The sequence below is a fragment of the Sinohyriopsis cumingii genome, chromosome 8 (assembly GCF_028554795.1).
Source record: "Sinohyriopsis cumingii isolate HCF-2022 chromosome 8, ASM2855479v2, whole genome shotgun sequence".
Lineage (NCBI taxonomy): Eukaryota > Metazoa > Mollusca > Bivalvia > Unionida > Unionidae > Sinohyriopsis > Sinohyriopsis cumingii.
This window is the reverse complement of record NC_142968.1, coordinates 39,628,762-39,649,864: the sequence shown is the minus strand read 5'-3', so window position 1 is coordinate 39,649,864 and position 21,103 is coordinate 39,628,762. Positions and strand designations below refer to the sequence as shown.

The following is a 21,103-nucleotide window of genomic DNA, read 5'->3' as shown; positions in this document are numbered from 1 at the left end:
GAAACCTAGGTGTTACTCTGGACAGTACTCTCACATTGCACCAACATGTCATGAACATATGTAAGGCTGGATATCTTGAGCTGAGACGCATCAGCTCAATTCGCAAATATCTTTCAGTTAATGCCACTAAAACACTTGTGTGTTCATTAGTACATTCAAGACTGGACTATTGTAACTCAATTCTGTCTGGTTCATCTCAATATCTACTCCAGAAACTTCAAAACACAGCTGCTCGGATCATACTTAGAGTACCACGATCAGAGCACACCTCCCCACTGCTCTGTACCATACACTGGCTATCCATTCGAGCCAGAATCAAATTTGTTCTCTGTGCTACGTTTCACTGTCAGACTCTAGTCCAACATACCTATCTGATTTCACCCATGTGTACACACCAGCAAGATACTTACAATTGTATTCTCATTATTCCCACTATGAAAACAAAGTCATATGGACAGCGTTCTTTTGCATACCAGGGTCCAGCAACATGGAATGAATTGCCCACTGAACTTAGACACAAAGACACAGTGATCACATTCAAGAGGGCTCTCAAAACTCACTTATTTCGACTGCAAGAACAAACTTAAAGACCTAATAATGTTTCCTACCTGAAATATTCTTAGCATGATTTTTATTTGTTTTAATGTTTTTCTAATTTCGTGTTGCTTGTTTTTGTAATAATATTATTATGTTTCTTATCTTATAGGTGTTGTCTAATGTTGTAAAGCGCTTAGAGCTTCTAAAGATTAGACACTATACAAAGTCCTCATTATTATTATTATTATTCTTACTATACATGTACACAGAATCTAACAGAAAACAAATTTTAATTAAAGGAACATTATAGTTAATATACGCAAATGTATACAATGACAAAAGTCCTGCAATAAGCACCTATAGTAACTATGTACATATTCATATACTGTCATCAAGCTAGTCTTTCCCATAATACAGATACAGTACTCACTCATTATAATTCTGTTCAGTTTTTGAGAGGTCATTTAAACAATAGGAACCTGGAGTGTCCGAGTGGTATAAAGCGCTCTCCATTACGGATCACTGCCATCTCACCTCTATGTAGGTTCGAGTCTAGGATTCGGCCAATGTGGGTATGTGAGAAAGCTTGCCAGTAGCTTGTCGTGGGTTGGTGGTTCTTCCCGTGTTCTTACTCCACCATTAATACTGGCAGCCATACATAGCCTATCGTGTGCTGAAAAATGGCATTAAACCCCACAACAACAATCATTTAAACAATGAGCTTTCTTTAGCAACAGCAATCATATTTGACAGTGGATTGGCAATTAAAAGGCCTTTATACCAAGATGCTCTCTGTCGATTTAGGCTAAAATAAGTCTGGTTGGTTCTAAAAGTCTATAATAAGAATGGCTGACAAGAGACAGACGGGAATTTTATTCTGAGTAATGGTGGCCAAAAGTGAAGGCACAATGTCATCTTTTGCATAAACTTGAAAGGTCTTTCTGCCCAGATTCAATCATATTTTATCAAATTCTTCTTATGTCATGTGTTTAGGCTTGAATAAACAGTAAAATAAGAAAGAGTGAAAACGAAAAAACGTTGAAAAATACAATAATTTATTTCCCTGGAAAATTCTGTAAAAATGAAAAAATTATAAACTTAAGGTTTTAAGAATCCAAGAATAATCCACGAATAAAATTTCTTAAGTCCTAACTACAAAAAGTTCTACTGATTTCAACTTCAAATCCCAACGGAGAATTCACAATAGAAGATGACAACGTATGCAATATGTAGTGTTGAAGTCTACAGTTCCTTGTAGAAACAAGAATTATCACTCCGGTTTCGGATATTTGAATAAAAGTTTTATAAGAACTGTCTTTGATTAAGAATCTCACACGAGCACATGTATTTTCCAGAAAGAAAAATAAAACAGAATTAATCCTTTTGAATCGAAGTAATTTTGAAATAACTCCAAACAGCACAGCATACAATTTCCAGTGTAAGAGAACGCCCAGCTGCAACTGAGAATAACTCTCCAAAAACAGAGGTTATATCGCCTTCTAAAACATACACAGGGGGTCATGTGATCTTGTTCTGGAAGCTTGTAGAAATTAGGTGCTTGTTAAAGGTCACATACACCCAGTGTGATCCTGACGAAAACCAATCATTTTACTCTAAGAAATAAAAAAATAAAACAATTATTTACATCTTAAACACAGTCCCATCATGACCTCAACAACAACCAATCATTGTAAAATAAAAATAAAACTTGTTTACATGGTTGCTATAAATTTTGAATCAAGGTCAGGATCTAGATCAACACCTGGTGTTTATAAAACGAATAGTCACGGTCAAACTATTTTCTAAAAAAAAAAGTATCATCTCTAGTTAATAAATTTACATGACATGATTATGTACATAATCATGTAATGAAAAATTAAAAAAAAACCAAAACTGACAAACAATTAAATTGAAATAAATATATATTAAATCAGATATAATTAAATCAAATATACATAACATTCTGTCCACCATTTTTTTCAGAAGTCATTTAAAGATTTTGTCTATTTCTGTAATGTACACAGCTTGAATGCTCTTTATCTAAGGATGCTATTACCTTTGGTCAAACTGTCCAAATGGTTTTTTTCTGACAAATTTAAAATAAAAAATATTATACAAAGAAAATTCCAGTGAAGAAGTTTGCGATGTGCAGCTTTATCAAAAGTCTGGCTCAAATCAGCTTCAAGCAGAATATACATACTAATTTGTTGAATTTTGACAAATTAGCACAAATTTCTAAAACTCTTTCCTTCATAAAACATACATAGTTAATATACTGAAGTTTTAATAGTTCTGGTATAAATACAAGATTACTTTGCACATATGAAAAGAAGTGCATTTAAAAATATTTTCAATTCTTAAATGTGTATTCAAATTTGCATAGATTATGAAGGCTTTCTTGTGGCTGAAAATGTTTTATGCTATACAACACAATCTTTTTGGGGGGTTATAAAACACCTGATATCATTAGCTGCATTATCAAGTGTCTTCATTAGTGATGATATCTGAGGTTCTGACACATTCGGACTCACTAAAAAATAGGCCCAATATGCTGTCTCAAATGTTGTAATAGGTACTGGTTTGTATCCTCCAATCAGATCAGCCAGGTTTGGTTTCCATAATGTGTCCTTGCATAGGGCATTTTACTTCAACTGTCTCTGAACCTACTTTTATTGCTAAAATGTAAAACATCAAAATAAACCAAACTTTACACATGTAAAGAAGTCCATACTGAAAACTTTGCACAAAATCACAAACACTTGATGAATCTGGAATATTTTTGGATCAATCTAGAATATTCAGTATTTATAAGAAATCTATACTGATCCATGACAAATTTCCCGCATACATTTCTTGCTTTGCACTGATCAGTCCTGCAGATTCTGCATTAGTTTTAATCTGCCCGCTTCATAGTCATCCTCATCCACACTGACCAGAAGCTTGATGGATTCTTGACCAACAGCCTGACGCAGGGAATCTGTGTAAAGAAAATCAAGAGGGAGAATTTAAAGATAATCCTTAATATGCTTCTTTTACGTGACAAGGAAGGCAACTGATAAGGTGATGTAAAACATTTCAAGTATACAAATGAACAGAACTTTCCAATATTTACCATAATTTTAGAGTTTCTGCAATATTAAAAATATACAATTCCATGACTTTTCCAAGACCTTTTTACTGATTTCAAGAGAACCTAATACGTAAAGTTAAAACCCCTAATACTTACCTGACATGTAAAAGAAAGAAAAAAACTATATATTTAGCACCTTACTTCAAAAAACAAAATAGCAGTACAATGGTATGCTTGTCAAGCTATTGCTTTTAAATGGATGCAAACACCATGCATGGTGCTGCTTACATGCCAGTACTAGCTAGACAATGAAAAACAGAAATAAAAAAATAATTCAAAAACAAATCAGCTTGCATTTCTAAGTTTTTATTTTTGCATATACTTTGAAACTTGATATTGAATCTAGAATCCCGATCAACTTCATGTATGACAGAAGGGAACATACTCAAACAAATCCATTATCAAAATTAAGTAGGTGAGTAAAACATTTCTGTCTGTGAACAAAAATGCAACTGGATCAATGGGAAATAACTGAATTCCATGACTTTTCCAAAACAATGAAAGACTTATAAAAATTTCAAAACTTTTCAAGTCCCGTGAAATGCCTTTTTTTTAGTTTACAAACTTTTCCAGGATTTCCATGACTGCAGGAACCCTGCATAACGTTTGTGGGCAAATTGTGGTAGTATTTAAGGAATCAGGTAGGAGGAGAACCAGAATAAAACATAGTTCCACAGAAGGTTACTTTTCTCATTCAGAGAGAGAGAGAGAGAGAGAGAGAGCAGACAGAACGAAAGTGTTATCCGTGGATTCTATAGAAGATTGCTTGATAATAGTAGTCAGAATTAATATTTAATACAAATAATGATATCATACAGGTTTGAGAATTTTTAATTCGTACTCTACGGAGATTTGAACCCAGGTCCGTGGGCAAACAGCACCCATCGCCTTGCCTGACACATGAGACCATATTACCTCACAACTAAGCACACATCACCAAAAAAATGATGCTACTTAATCAGTGTTATATGCACTCGTGCATAGCAGACAAACTCACTCCGGGTTCCTATGATAGAAATCAAGGAATAAGGAGTTAACTGTTTAGAGAATTATAAATATACACCAGACAGAATGGAAAGTGCTATCTCTATATTCTATAGAAGAATGCAAGATAATAGTAGCATAATTTTGTGGTGATGTGTGCTTAGTCGTTAGGAAATATGGTCTTGTGTGGATGCTCTAATCAGGTAGACCACTGGAGTGGTAAACCCTGGGAAGGCAGTTTTTCAAAAAATATATGCTGGAGTACATTGACTTCACAGAGTTCATATTAAAATGATAAGAAAATTCTAAACTGGATCAATGGGTGAGTACTGTACATTTAAAGCACCTACCCTGGGTCCCAAGTACATATTACTGGAACAGCACAGTAGCATAATCAAACAATAGACAGCATAACACAAACAATACAAATATATAATCATTTACCTACTAATCACATGCAGACAAAATAATTAACCTTAATTTTCCATACAGTAATCCAAGTTTTAAGAGCATTAGGAAAAACTTTAACAAGTTTAAGCATTAAGCCAATTCTCTTAGCTGGACTTATTCTACCAAGATATTGTCAGCCAGATTATCTCTAGCTGTACTTTTACATTTACTTAACAACTCTTGACTATGCCCCATATCATAACAACAACGATCAGTTGCTATCATCATCATGTTTCTGGTCATGATACTACTCGGTGTACCAGTAGAGACTTGATCTAGGTGTGTATTAGTAGAGACTTGATCTAGATGTGTATCAGTAGAGACTTGATCTAGCTGTGAATCAGGAGAGACTTGATCTAGATGTGTATCAGCTGAGACTTGATCTAGGTGTGCATCAGTAGAGACCTGATCTAGATGTGTATCAGTTGAGACTTGAGCTACGTGTGTATCAGTAGAGACTTGATCTAGGTGTGTATCAGTAGAGACTTGATCTAGATGTGTATCAGTAGAGACTTGATCTATATGTGTATCATTAGAGACTTGATCCAGATGTGTATCAGTAGAGACTTGATCTAGACGTGTATCAACAGAGAATTGATCTAGATGTGTATCAGTAGAGACTATATCTATATGTGCATCAGTAGAGACTTGATCTAGATGTGAATCAGTAGACTTGATCTAGATATGTATCATAGAGACTTGATCTAGATGTGTATCAGTAGAGACTTGATCTAGATGTGCATCAGTAAAGACTTCATCTGAATGTGTATCAGTAGAGACTTGATTTAGATGTGAATCAGTAGAGACTTGATCTAAATTCAGTTTATTTCTTGCTCACAATGCGAAAGATCCTCTCCAAATCCAAGTTAGAAAGATACAGTACAGCTTTGCTACTTTTGCCAGAGTAGGATATTTCAGCTGTTCAAAGGTAGTTTAGGATGTAGCTTTTAGATTTTTAAATTATTTTTTTTAAACTTCAAGACATAAAAATTGGAAATTTCAACAGGATATTTAAAATGTGGAGTAACGGCCATGAAATAGCAATGATTCTGGCGAAACCAGAATTAATGGTACATATGAACCATTCAAGGAAATAAGATTATCTCATTATCTAACACTATTATATTAATTTGTCTTTTCAAATATAGTGTGTCCCACAAATTCAGACAATGGGGTACACTGTCCCTTGCCTGTGGGACCCTAGATGCAAGAATTAAGACATTATCCTAACTGCATCTTGAATGTGCAGGGTTTCAAGCAATTATAACACTGAAATGACACATTTTCCCAATCAATAAACAATCATCCCTGCTTATAACAACTCTGATCCTTCACAACAAAACTAGCTAGGGACTGCACCCACTGTACAGGGCCCCGAGTTGCAGAGTGGTCTAAAGCGCTCTCCGTTGCGGATCACTGCCATCTCACCTCTATCTGTGTAGTTTTGAGTCTAGGATTCAGCCAATATAGGTATGTGAGAAAACTTGACAGTAGCGTCTTGTGGGTCAGTGGTTCTTTCCGGGTTTTTTCCTCCACCATTAATACTGGCCGCCATACATAGCCTATCGTGTGCTGAAAATGGCATTAAACCCCACAACAAAAACAACAGCACCCACTCTACAAATGGCTGTAAAAATCAAAAACAAAACTTACACAAACACTGACAACAATGCTTCTGTCATCTATACCATGAAAGTGATACACATGCCTCAAAATCACATAAATTCAAGCCATATATAAATCTCTCTAGTTGAGAAACATTCACCCATAAAGTATTTGCACTTCAAAGCATCAAGAACTGACCTCAATACCTCAAAGGCACATGGCGATGGCACTACCATTTAAAATTTAATCTTCCTTGTCCAACGCAAGCTCTCAAAATTTAGATAGTCAAGCATGATTGAATTGCAGCAATTTACAACATCAGTGTTGCTTATTTTTGTCTTCTAACAATTTGCTCAGGGGCAGCAAATCCACAAAATTTCTATATCCATACATTCAGCCTGCATTACCTGTGATAAAGACTGCTTTTAGTGCCTCCAATAATGACCCATTCACATAGTCTCTCCAAAATGCATCTAGGTAGGTTAATTCAGAGAATTTGATATCACATATTATTGCTCCCAGGTCCCTTGACTTCAGTATTGTATTGGCCTGAGAGAACTTTTCAAACCGTCTATCGATCAGCTCTGGTTTGTTTGAATGGATATTTCCTGCGAGGGCATCGTTGTGGTCTGCATATTCTGCTCTCACTCGTAGTCTAACATCTGATGAAAAAAGTAAAAATATTATTTATTAGTGATTGGTACAGCTTAGTCTCTCACCCATGTAATTCGCACCCAACTCATTAAAGAAGGTTTGAATGCATAGATATGATTTGAAAGTCTCACCAATAACATTATTAATGCCAATGTCATTATATAAACGAGTCTGAAAATACACTTAAACATGTGGCCAATTAAGAAAATGAAACTGTATAAAGTCAATAAAAATCATTATATATGCTTACCATATGAGATAAATGAGTGCTGTGAACAGTATATGAGATGCCATCCCATGTCTCATAGTCTGCTATACAGATAACTAAAATATCTGTACAGAAACTATATTTCTTTCAGTAAGTAATTTTGCCCTTTGACCTTTCCACCCCCACCCCCCCAAATGATAGGCTTCTTCCTTAACTGAAGTGCAAGCTATCCACACAAATTTATCTAGGTCTGTGATGTAGAGTTAATGTCTTATGTGTAAACCACTTTTCTTATTTCAGCTGCAGTGACCTTGATCTTTGCCCCTTTGAACCCATGATCAGTACGCATTTTCCTTACCTCAAGAGCCAGCCATCCAAAATGATTGGTCCAAGTATGTAATGTAGAATTATTTCCTTGTCACAATAATCTTGAATGGACTTTTCAAATCCTAAATAAATAGATTTTTTATTATTTTACCCATAATGAAAGCCACAGATGATGGCAAAGTTAAGTTATTGTGCCGATGTGATGTGATTAGGAATTTTAATGTAGCTTTAACAATTTTTCAGTCATATCGCTACGATGTCTGCAGTGTGGCAGTTTATATATAGTGATGTCTAGCACTGGGGCATCATGCCGCAGAGATGTGGCATCATGTCCCACCCAGTCACATTATCCTGACACCAGGCTGACCAGTCCAAACACTAACCTCTTAATGCTGAACGCCCAGCAAAGCAGCTGTTAATACCATTTTTGTAAGTTTTTGGTAAGACTCAACTGGGGATTGAACCCATGGCCTCCCCCATCCAAAGTGGATGCTCTAACCACTAGGCCACTGGATCGGTTTATTGTACAGAAACAATTTTCTTCTTTCAGTCACAGTGACCTTGACATGCCTGAAAAGGACTGCAGTCTTCCTTACCTCAAATGTAAGCTACAAAATTTTGTACCTGTAGATGGTGGAGTTACTGCATTTGTATGGGAAAATATGAACGAGTTTTAGGATGGAATACTGCACGACCTTGGGAGTGCAGTATATCCTTCCGACAAAACGAGTTCATATTTTCCCATACAAATGCAGTAACCTTTTTAGTATATGCTAATTTTTTTTATTCTACCTAAGGTTTAAGAACATTAACACAATACACTACAATAAACAATGTAAATGAATGTATGCCACATTCCAAATTAAATACACAAGTGCATATTCATCATTACACAAATCAACATTATTACTGCGCACATAACTCCGCCCAGATAAATTTGAACTTAGTCGCGCACTCGACATAACTTTCAAAAGAAATTGGTGTGTCTAGTTAAAATTGAAATATGGAGTCATATTGTGAATGAATGTGCATTGCAACAACTTTTCCATTTGATCTGGAATTAAAATATTTTGGTATTTTTCTCGATTCTAGGAAATTTCGTGATTATTGACTGGATTGTATGTGACAATTCCACATGAAATACATGAGATTTAATAAGCTAGGGAGAAGCATGTTGACATCTGCAAATGTGTTTCTGTTTTTGTCATTGAATGTTTGAAATCATAATGTGGGAAAAATATGAAGTCTTTCAATTGCAATTATCGAAAAGACACTATGGAATTTAATTCTTGTTTCATTTTGAGTGCATTAAGGAGGATGCAATTGCACTTATCATCAAAATTACAGCACAATTTCGAAATGTGTAATCCAGATTGAAAACCTTTGACATGGTTCATGTAATTCGGATTTGCAGAATTAAGAAAACACATTTTGAGGAAATTCAGGATGTAAAACTAAGTATATTTTATTTTGCCATTCTTATCACCAGCTAAAGAAGATAGTATACGACTTGTCACTTGTATGTCATTTGTAAGGACCTTATCTTGCATCTTTAATATACTGTAGCTAGCCTAAATCCGTAACATTGTATCAACGCAGAATGTGCCAAAGCAACTGGTATGTGGCAGTCCACGAAACATCTGTTTTAGTTCATTCAGAAACAAATTTAAACAACCACAACATAAATAGCCTCCTATGCGAGTGTACATGATTTGTGTACAAATCTAAACTGCTGGCATCTGCATCCATTGTTTATTTACAATAGAAAGTAGTTCCTTTATGCACGTGAATGCTATATGTGTATTGTCGCATGAGTTCAGTATCGGGTAATACTGAATGATTCTGACAATGTAAAGTTAACGAGGAAAAAAACGAGCATATAATAAAACAAGTTATTGTATGGAAGACATTATTCTTCTTTCAGTCACTGTAATCTTTACCTTGTGACCCCAAAATCAATTGGATTCTTCTGACCCAAAGAGCAAGCTATCCACAAATTCTGGTAACTGCAGATAGTAGATAATTCAAATTACTGCATAAAAATTAAAATTGGTAATGAACATAGTGATGGATGGACATTATAACATAACAGGATCTTCTGTATTGCAGGCATATAATAAAATGAAAGAATTGTCCAGAGTTAACAGTGCAAGTAAAGGCAAGACATCTTGCACAAAAATTGTCTATATAATATTTAAAAGGGAGAAGTCTGGTCAATCTTAATTCAGTATTTGAAAAATGAATATACCTACAGTTGTCCCTCACTATACAGCACCTCAGTATAACAGTCATCTTTTAACTATTGAATGAACACTAATCATATTGAACCGGGTCAATTTTAGTTAACATACATGTATATTATTTCTACCAAAACTTTTTCTCCAGATTTTACCTTTCTGAGTTCCACTGCAAGTTATATGGCACTTTAGAAAAAAAAAACAGGGGGTCCACACTTGATTTATCTATACTTCTGATTCTTGGTCTCTCCCTCTGCTCTAGGGTCAATGAGAAATCCCGACTGCTTCATTTGATTCACATAATGCAGCTCTGGGCTCCATTAAATAACATTTGGGGTTTTATTCACTTCACTGATACAGACATGTTGGAAAATCTTCTCATAACAGGTGTTACTTTCACAACTCATGCACAGCAAGCACTGAACAAGGTGACTCATAAAACAAAACAGACTACCACAGATCTTATCTGTATAATTGTGTATATGTGTGATTTGGATTTTTACCTTAGCTTTAACAATTTGTTTTTAGTCATATCACTATGATGTCTGCAGTGTGGAAGTTTATAATGATGTTGGCATTGGGGCAATCATGCCACAGACATATTGCATTATGTCCCACCTAGTCACATCATCCTGACACCAGGCCGACCAGTACTAGCACTAACCTCTGAAGGCTGAGCACCAAATGAAGCAGCTGCTAGTACCATTTTAATATCTTTAGTATGACTCAGTCTGGGTTCAAACCCATGACCTCCCACATCTTCTCTGCTTTACTCCTAAAGATGAGGTGTTAAAACTGTAAGAATAGTTGGAGGATAATATCCAAGTGACTCCAAATTATTAATACAGTTATTTGAAACAATAATCATAATGATCAACTATTCAGGGAAAGTAGTGTCATTGTGGCAGTAATATTTGATGTATGACTGGCACCTTTTTCATTGAGGACCAACTAGGTATCATAAGAAATTTACTGGTGAAAACACCATGTTGATATAGATATCGATTTGGGAAGAACAGAAATAATTTCTTCAAGACATGACTTTTCATTGAGGAATAGTGACAAGATTTTCAAGATGGCTACTGTGGTGGCCATATTAGACCTCAATACCATTTTCATTTATGATCAACTGGACATAAATAAAAAGTATTTTAGTGACAGTATCATGTTCATACAACTAACTATACATTCAGGAGAAGTAGCAACAAGATTTTTATATTTGATGCTCTCACCATTTTCATTTAACACTAAAAGGACATAAGTCTTCTGGTGAAAACCCAACATAAATATGACTTTCTGTTCGTGAAGATTTGTAAGATGGCAGCCATGCTGGCCACATTTGGTGTCAGATCTGTACCATTTTCATTTAAAATGAACTTGACATTATCAGAAGTCTTTTAGTTAAAACTACAAGTTGACATGACCATCCATGCAGGAGTAGCAAAAACAATATTTTCAAGATAGCCACTGCTGCAGCCATACTGTACATTGGCCACTGTAGCAGGTATACTGTACAGCAGATCAGCACCATTTTCATTTAGGACCAAACAGACATAATAAGAATTCTTCAAGTGAAAACGTCATGTTGATACAACCAACCATTAAGAAGTAGATAGCAAGATTTCCAATATGGCCACTGTGCGAAAGCCATATTGGATGTCAGATCAGCACCATGTTTATTTAAGACCAACTGGATATCATTTGTTGAAAACCTCACATTACTATAACGTTCTGTTCACTAATTGCAGTAGGATTTCAAGACGGCCACCATGATCATCAACATGTATATTTAGGTCCAACGAGACGTTACAGAAGTATTTTTAGTGAAAACCATATGTTGAAATGAATAACACTGTTGAAGGACAAGCAACAAAAAGGTTCTGAAAAAGACCAATGTGGTGGCCATATTGGGCCCCAGATCAGCACCATTTTCATTTAAAACTAACTAAACATCATAAAAAGTTATTTTTGTGAAACTCCATGTTGATATAACCATGTACTCAAGGAGTAGCAATAACAATATTTTCAAGATGGCTGTTGTGATGGCCATCCTGGACGTCAGATTGGCACCATTTTTACACAGCACCAAGAAGATATCATAAGAAATCTTTTAGTGAAAACTCCAAGCTGATATGAGCATCCACTCAGGAGGAATAGTGAAAACAAGACTGCCAAGATGGTGATCAAATGAATATCAGGTTGGTTTCATTTTTCATTTAGGACCAACTAAACATCACCAGTCTTTCAGTAAAAATTCTACTTAAATATGACATCCATTTAGGATGAGTAGCTGTCACAGTGGCCATACTGAATACCAGCTCAGTATAATTTTCTTTTAAGACCAACCACACATCATAAGAATTCTTTTAGTGAAAACCCCATGTTGATATGACTTTCCATTCAGGAGTAGCAATAATAAGATTTTCAAGATGGTTGCTGTGGTGGCTATACTGGATGTGCAAGCAGCAACATTTTCACTTAGAACCAATTTTAGACCATGGAATGAATGTGTGTGTATAAAGTTTCAAGGCAATCCTCCAACTACCTACTTGAGTAAGAGTAGCAACAGCCAACTTGTACTAATGGGCAGACAGACAAATGACCTTCCCTTAAGCTCATCTGACCAGTTGGGCTAACAAGGTTCTACCAATCTAATGCAAGACTGCCTCATTAATGAGTATGAATCTCACTCATTATTAAATTTGTACCAGATCTTCATGATATAAGGCCAGATTCTAATTCTGATCAAAATCAAATTGGCATTAAGCTTACTTAAGCTGCAAGATCACCTTATTAATAATACATGTAGATCTAACTTATTATCACCAAGCCAGGGGTAAACACATTTTCAGCTGATCACAAGCCAGGCAGGGCAAGTGATCTGGAACTTTTATTTGTCCTGCACAAGTATTCCTAATCTTGCATTGTACATGATAATGAATCATATAAGATCATTCAGATTTGCCTCTACAAAAATGTAACTTTCTCTTCATTAGCTATGACTCATGAATATAAGTGGACAAATTGATATTTCAAACCATGAAGATAAAGGGCTAACAAAAATCAAAGTGCTTTCGTGATGTGCAACTTCAGGTGATGCCCATAATACTTAGCAATTTTCATGGCAATCCATCAAAAACTGTGTGACTATACGTGTTGATAATATTTTGCCAAAAGAAGGATGGATGAATGGTTGGACATGAGGGTTACTATAGGTTGCATAAAAATAGGTAGAGTTATATCTCTTACCACAAGTCTGCTTTGTCTTCAACTCTGGTTGACTAGGTTTAGCACTGTTATTAGTTTGCACTTCTTTATCAAATGACTGTAAGAGGTGACTCCCTAGACTGCCTTCATGCTTTCCCTCACCACTAGGTGTCTCTGTCTGCCTTTGGTCATTCTGGCATTCTCTGAGTGGAGAAGACATTTCTTGTTGCAAACATGTATGTTTCATCAGTCTCGCACTTTGCCTGCATGAATGCATCACAGTTTCTTTGCCCATTTGTAATCCTGCTATTTCTTGCAAGCCTGACCTTGTTCCTCGAAATTTCTTTCTCTTTGAGGATTCTGTAATACTGTAAAGACTAGCAAATGAAAAAGACTTTTCAGGTATCTTTAAATTAGGACAAGAGTAATAATTACCAGGTGAATGTGAATTATCACAGTGGCAATCACATTTACATGAAGAGGTTCCATTTGATTTAGCTGATTCTTCATTCTGATAACCGATGTCAGACAGCTCACTGTATGGTTCAGAGTTCAAATCTGGGGTACTCTGAAAATTCATGCTACATGCATCATCACATTGACAACAGCAATTCTTATTTTCCAACAAATGTCTATTGGTATCATAATTTGATATTGAAGAGTTCCCCTCATCAAAACATTCTAATGCTGAAGAGCTTCTATCAAAAAGAGTTTTTGAAGTTGAAGGAACTGGTTCATAGAGACATCCTGATGTTGAAGGAATGGGTTCATCAAAGTATTTTCTCTTCCTTTTCCAACCGCTCAAGCCTGTCATATAGCTTTTTTGCTTGCAGTGATGGTTTGATTGAGATGGAAAGGATTTCTCCATTTTACGCTCTGGATTTGCATCATAAAGATTGTGAGGAGAATATCTTTCAGACTGGTCATTATGTAGTGCATGCTTTTGTTCACAGTTTTCACGATCTGGAGTTACATTTTTCATATCTGGTACAGAAGACTTTGATGGAATTCTTTCTGTCCTACATGATGACCTTTCTGCTCCAATACAAATTATCCCAGTTGACATATCACAATATGACACAGCTTTACATCTGCAGTCATCACATAAATCTAACTCATCTAGGTTATAATTAGACGGTCTGGAGTTTTGATAAAATGATGATGAGTTTCTGTCTTCATATGATGTAGATGGTTTGGGTTCATCAGTTGACACGGACAGTTTTCTCTCTTCATATGATGTAGATGGTTTGGGTTCATCAGTTGACACTGACAGTTTTCTCTCTTCATATGAAGTAGATGGTTTTGGCTCATCAGCTGACAGAGGTGGCTTGGGTTTAAAATTTGACACAGAATGTTTTGGTTCGCCAGTTGATGAAGACAGTTTCCTCTCTTTGTATGATCTAGATGGTTTGGTTTCATCAGCTGACAAAGATGGTTTGGGTTTATAATTTGACACAGAACATTTGGCTTCATGAGCTGACAGTTTTCTCTCTTCATGTGATGTAGATGGTTTGGATTCATGAGCTGACACAGATGGTTTGGGTCCATCAGTTGACACAGATAGCTTCTGTTCATCGCATAATACACATCTGTCACAGGCATGAAAGGTTTTTGAGATATTAGAAGGCACATGATCATTTTCTCTCCTGTCTTTTGAATAATAACTATGATTACAAGCTACAGACTCATTCTGAACATTTTCCTTGTTAATGCATCCTTCACTATGGTTGTCCTCACATAGAGATGTTTCAGTGTGAATCCTGCCATATACAGTACGACAACCCTGCCCCATCTTTTCAAGGAAGTCATTGACAGGATCAGCTTCAACTGAAATATATATATATAAATAAATAAATAAATAAATAAATAAATAAATAAATAAATAAATAAATAAATAAATACACCGACATACAGATAGATTGTCAAATGACAAAACCACTTAAGCTGATTTTATTCTATTTTCCTTTCTCATGTAGATTTGCGCTGCTTTGAGGTAAAGCCCACCTGAAACCGTAGTAAAAATAACCCTTTGACCTTGATACAATAACTATAAAGTACTATGGAACAGGCTGTATAAATTTCATATCCCTAATCACTAAACACTGTAAATTTTGGTCAGGTTAGTGAGAATTTCTAAGGTGCTTCTCTGGGACAAATCATGTTTTAGTCAATATGAAAAAGTTGGAGAAAAGCAGATTACAGCCAGAATGTAAATTATCCTCTTAAATAAGTCATTTGCTTTCGTGTCTAAATTACTTCACTTATTAAAAGATGTTTGATGAAGGTATATATACTGCCACCAGCAATTGGTTTCAAATGAGCACCTGCCAATGTGTATGAGATCCATGCCAAACTGACTGCTGACACACAATATGCACAATCAAGAGAATGTTGACATGCTTCTATGTTACTTTCATGTAATGGGGCTGAAATTTCTTTGGATATTGCATTATGTGGAAACTGTACATAATCTAAGCACACAGCTAACCAAAATGACTGCTGCCATGTGCTTAAAAAGTTAGCCAAATGACCTAAGATGTTGCAGGATTAACACATTAACCCCTAGCGACGACTTAATGGGGCAGGAGGTAGTAGCCTACTGCCAGCTCTGTAGCATCATGGTCATGCATGATACACTAAAGTGGGTGGTATTATATAAAGGTAGACAGATGTGGCTTTACAATGATACCAAATAATCTGGAATATCTAGTTGCACTACAAAATACAGATTATGAAAAAAGACTCTTTTTGGACCTGACTTTTTTCTACCCAAAATTTTCCTGTGTTGGGATTTTAGACTTTTTGGTCTCAGATCTAAGGCAAACTGGTATGAGCTGCAAACAGACATATAAGCCTTTGCAAAAAGTAGGATAAGATGGGCATTTGGAATAAAGAGTGGTGTCCATACAAAAAAAATGGCCCTGTTTAGCAACAAAAAATTATAATTTTTGTTTTTAAAAAATCCAACTTTTACCTTCTGCTCATGCGCGAGTCAAATAGCCAATGAAAAACAATGTTTCAAAACACAACTAAGCAGTATGTTATTGAAAGATCATCGGGAATTCTGTGTTTTCGGATCTGTTCAGAAATAGCTTTCAAAATGTGTTTCCTACTCAATTTTCAGGCAAAAATGTCAAAAAACCTCCAGGGGTTAATGTGTTAACAATAGTCAAAACTTCATTTCGATTACTGCAGTGAACTCAAATGCTTCTATTACATTTTCTTTAATGAAACTAATGTCTGATCTTTTAATGCCTGATGTGAATATCCAAAACGGTTTCATTAAAGAAAACTAACCTTTAGTTCAAACAACTTCTGTGTTCCTTGTCTACCATTGCTTTTCAACCAAATGATGTGGCAATGAATATATTTTGAAAAAGCCAACCACTCGAGTGTCCTTATATATACTTATGTATGAAAAATGCATCAAACTAAGTATTGCAGGACTAAGGCAATCTGACTGGGATCTCAAGGTCAATACGAGCTGCCCACTATGTGAAATACTCTTAAATTTATTCTCAGGTTATGACCTTGAAATGTACTATGCAGTAGTCTAATAAATCAGACCACCAAATCTGTTTCAATACAATAGATAATTTGTTGGTTTGATGTCACCTGTTCATTAAAATGTGCAATTCTGCTGCATGCAAAATCTTTCTGGAGCACTTGCACAACGAACACACTGAGCTACCAACAGCCACATCTAACACAAAATTCAAAATGGCTGTAGGACATAAGGTTGTGTCATTCATTGGTATTTCACATGTTGCCAAACATAATATTTGCTCTGGAAATATTCGGCACATGTTGCCAAAATGGAACTTCCACAGATGATAGGTCATGAGACGCAAGAAAGTCCATTGTCTAAAATGTATACCAATATGTTGTGGACACACTTGTCTGCGAACTCCTATATTTTATTTGTATGAATCAGTGCTATCAGACACACAAATAGTCCATCAGTATCAACACAAATTTGGGGTCTGATTTATCAGACTAGTTATGTAGCACAGAATGTTCAAGTCATAAAACGTGCCACCACCCCTACCTCCGCATATCAGGGTTTATGTCATCAGGGGGTGCTCACCAGTTATTATGTGCTTTTGAGAGAGTGACGTATGTAAGGTGAAGCTGTTTGCATTTAAAACATGCACAATGGAGAGAATGGTGGCATACCTCTATGCTACATTAATGTAATGTGGATGATATTTCTTTGGATATTGTACTTTTGGAAATTGTACATGATTTAAACACACTGCTAACTAAAATGAATGCTCCCTTGTGCTAAAAAATCGGCCTGAATTTGTCTAAGTACACTATCCATAGCAGCTATTAAAATAGGGAAAATGAATTTTGCCAGACTAGACAATACCAGCTTCTTAAAGTGCAATGACTGAATTACCAAATATAGAAAATGTAAAAAATAGTTATCAGCTCTTTTTTTATACAATTACCTCTGAAGTTCAGTATGTGAAAATGACCAAATGGAGCTAGCACTTTTTTGAAAGGTGCACATCTGGAGTAAGACCAAGCTGTATACTCTATAACCCATATTACACCCATCAATCATATACCAAAATAAAGGGAATTATAGGTTCTTTGAATTATACCTAAGATATACAATGTCTTTTTTAAATAGTCAGTATAACCAGTGAGGAAAGCCGGGAAAATTCTTTTTCTTTAAAATCCTAACCCTATGCAAAATACGAAACTATTGAGTGCCACCTCAACTAGCTATCCACAAGCAAGGAGGGGATAACTCTAATATGCTTTTGAAAATTAACATTAAGCTTGGAGATCAGAACAGGTCCCTTTTTGCACCATACCATTTGATAAAGTGATAACATCTTGCATGGAATTATTGGTTTTTATGTTAAGTAAAAAAATCAAATCTTCCGTATCTGGAATTATTTTAATTTTAGTGCGTGTTTTAACCCTTTACCTCATGCAAGCGCCTTTGGATGCCTCTACCCCATTCTCATTGAAGCGCCTTTTGATGCCTCTACCTGATTTGCATGGAAACCCCTTTTGACGCCTCTACATCATTCTCATGGAAGCGCCTTTCGATGCCTCACAACTATGAAAGCTTCAATAACTTAGGTAAAGGCTCTGATATTGATGCAGGCTGCAATTAGTTTTTATAAATTGTCAAATTCAGACGATTTAGTGATGTAGACACAAAGAACTTGTAAATTTCGAGTATGATAAATGGCAGCTATAGTTGGTCATGCGGCTTCACTGACTTGACGGTGAAAAAGTTCTCTGAAGATTTTAAAGCACAAAAAATTCTTTCGTGAAAAATAATTATAGCTATGATGATCGGATTTTACTCTTAAATCTTTCCATACATAATATATGTGCACCAAAAATGTAAAATGCTTCAAATTGCTGTTAAACGTACACTGCTTAACAGTTAACAGGCAGGCCTATTTGAATGGAGTTGAATAGGTAACAGGTGTTCTATTTATAGCACACTGCACCGGGTAACTTTGCTACATGTATATCGAAGGGCTAAAAAGCCATAAAGGTAAAGGGTTAAGGTGAGTAAAGGCACTATGAAGTATTTAGATTGCATTTTTTCCTCTTATTCAGCAAAATATGAGATCTACATAAAATACGTTTCAAGAAAAAGTAACGATTTTACTATTTTTCAAAGATATTTGTGCAAAGTTTAGACGATACGCACTGCATGAAATTGAGTTTTTAATTAAATGGGTCTGACGTGTAATCCAAACTGAAACATGCACTGCCAGTATGACGGAAGTAATAATGGTACTTAGTGACATCATTCTCAAGGCTCAAAAATGTTACACTGCAAATTTATATGAACTTTTTTTTAAACTAAAGTTAGCACACCATATTGCGAGGCATTTATCACTGGGAACTTACTGATGCTTGGGTGGAAGCTGTGTCATTACGGCAGAAATAATAATCATGTTCTTCTTATAAGTAATGTAAAGTATTATTATGTAGATATATATGTATGTCATAAAATCCATTTATACCATTGTGAATGTTATTAAATATGATTGAAGATACTACCACTAGTAATAATACTAAATTATTATTATTATTATTGTGTAGCGTATTTTCACATCTGAATACAGTTTGTGGTCTTTTTACAATTTATTTATCATTCACTCTACCTCAATTTCTGACATGACGTCTCTCTCTCTGTCTCTCTCCTAAATTTCTGCCGTAACGACACAGCTCCCACCCAAGCATCAGTAAGTTCCCAGTGATAAATGCCTTGCAAGACAGTTTTCACGCGTTACTCTTACCTTATAATGATGCTGCTTTACAAGCATGCATGGGTAATTCAAATCTGAGGTCAACAGCCGATGAATACACGAGTGTTTTGTTCTGACAGGGATTTATACTAAAAAAAAGTGTGTGTTCTAAAGGATTTAATGCTGAAGATCATTAGAAGAGGGATTATACTTACCCTCTGGATACAAAGGTTAGTCTAAATAAATTTATTAATTAATAGCGCGCGGTCCAATCATCCGCAGATACATCTGCAGAAGGCTTCAGCACAAGTATTGCATAATAACGTTGGTCTCCGCCGCCAGTCAAACAAAAAAAAAAAAAAGGTGGAGAACAACTTGCTGGTCTAAGCGTAGCTTGAAATATCAGCGTTTATTCTTAAATATGTCGCGCGGGCTGGGTGACAAGTTTCCTCCCTTGTAGTTATTATATAATACATGTATGACAGTTCAATTGTAAGCAACGATACGAGCCCCTGTGGTCGAGACTAGAACATAAAATACAGTTGTACAAACTGAGTGAAAATACCTGTCTTAGTCTTTCTGAGATTTGCGATATGTATAAGATCGCTACGGCCCGCCATAACAAGGCCAAGATGCAGTTTATCAAAGTTTGTTTCGTCCAATTGATCAGTTTTCTCTAATGCTTCGATCAGAAATTCGGTTTCGAAACCATTTTTCATCTGGGCAAGTTTCTCATTATATGGCTGCCTCAATGAGAATATTGTCTTTAAAGTGTGGAATGAGTGGTCGTCTAACTGATTTCCAACAATCTGCAACATTTCATGGAGAGTGAGACAACCTTCGTGTTTATTTTCTGCCCCAATTTTAAGCGGACGCCTTTTAGCAGCCATCTTTGGACGAGTCAAGACTGCAACCCGAGAAAACTCACCACTCAACGTGTGGTGCCGAAACCGGTAATAGACCGAGAGAAGAAATCACAAGGCAAGAACACACGTGCTCGACGCGAGCTTGATGTTGAGAAGGAAAAAAAAACAATAATATAAAGGACAAAATCATATTGAGTAACACAAATACCTTAGATTACCCCCATGACCCCTCTCTATCAAATATCTTAGATTACCCCCATGACCGGTTCTGACATAGGACCCTCCCTATCATAATATATGAGAGAAGGTACGGAACTTCCAAATATATTATGATAGAGAGGGTCCTATGTCAAAACGGGTCATGGAGGTAATCTAAGGTATTTTTGTTACTCTGTATGATTTTTTCCTTTAGATTATTGTTTTTTTTTCTCAACATCAAGCTCGCGTCAAGCACCTGTGGGCAAGAATAGATAGAACATTTCTGAACAAGTATGAATAAATGTTAATATGAAAATAGAAGAAGGAAGAAATAACAAAATTAGCTTGTTTAGAAAATTCAGTGACCTTGACATTTACATCATTTTGCAAAATTGCATTTTTTTAAAATACCGCCAAACATTTAAAATCACCTTTACTAATTTCATCTTATTTGAAATAGACTTCTTTCT

General features: G+C 35.6%; 1 protein-coding gene across 3 annotated transcripts; it reads right to left on the bottom strand.

Moving 5' to 3' along the window:
• Window positions 1–1,575: 1,575 nt before the first annotated feature.
• LOC149793324 (uncharacterized) lies at window positions 1,576–20,471 on the bottom strand. 3 transcript variants are annotated; one of them, XM_089967303.1, is made up of 5 exons: window positions 20,135–20,471; window positions 13,382–15,166; window positions 7,114–7,368; window positions 3,386–3,514; window positions 1,576–2,150 (listed from the first exon to the last, which is right to left on the bottom strand). In XM_089967303.1, exons 1-4 carry the CDS (start codon window positions 20,457–20,459, stop codon window positions 3,405–3,407), a joined length of 2,475 nt encoding a protein of 824 aa, XP_089823429.1. In that variant the 5' UTR covers window positions 20,460–20,471; the 3' UTR covers window positions 1,576–2,150; window positions 3,386–3,404. The 3 variants fall into 3 exon arrangements, with proteins under 3 accessions (XP_089823429.1, XP_089823430.1, XP_089823428.1); XM_089967304.1 differs by having other exon boundaries at window positions 1,576–3,514; window positions 13,382–14,606; window positions 14,898–15,166; XM_089967302.1 differs by having other exon boundaries at window positions 1,576–3,514.
• Between the last annotated feature and the right edge of the window lie 632 nt (window positions 20,472–21,103).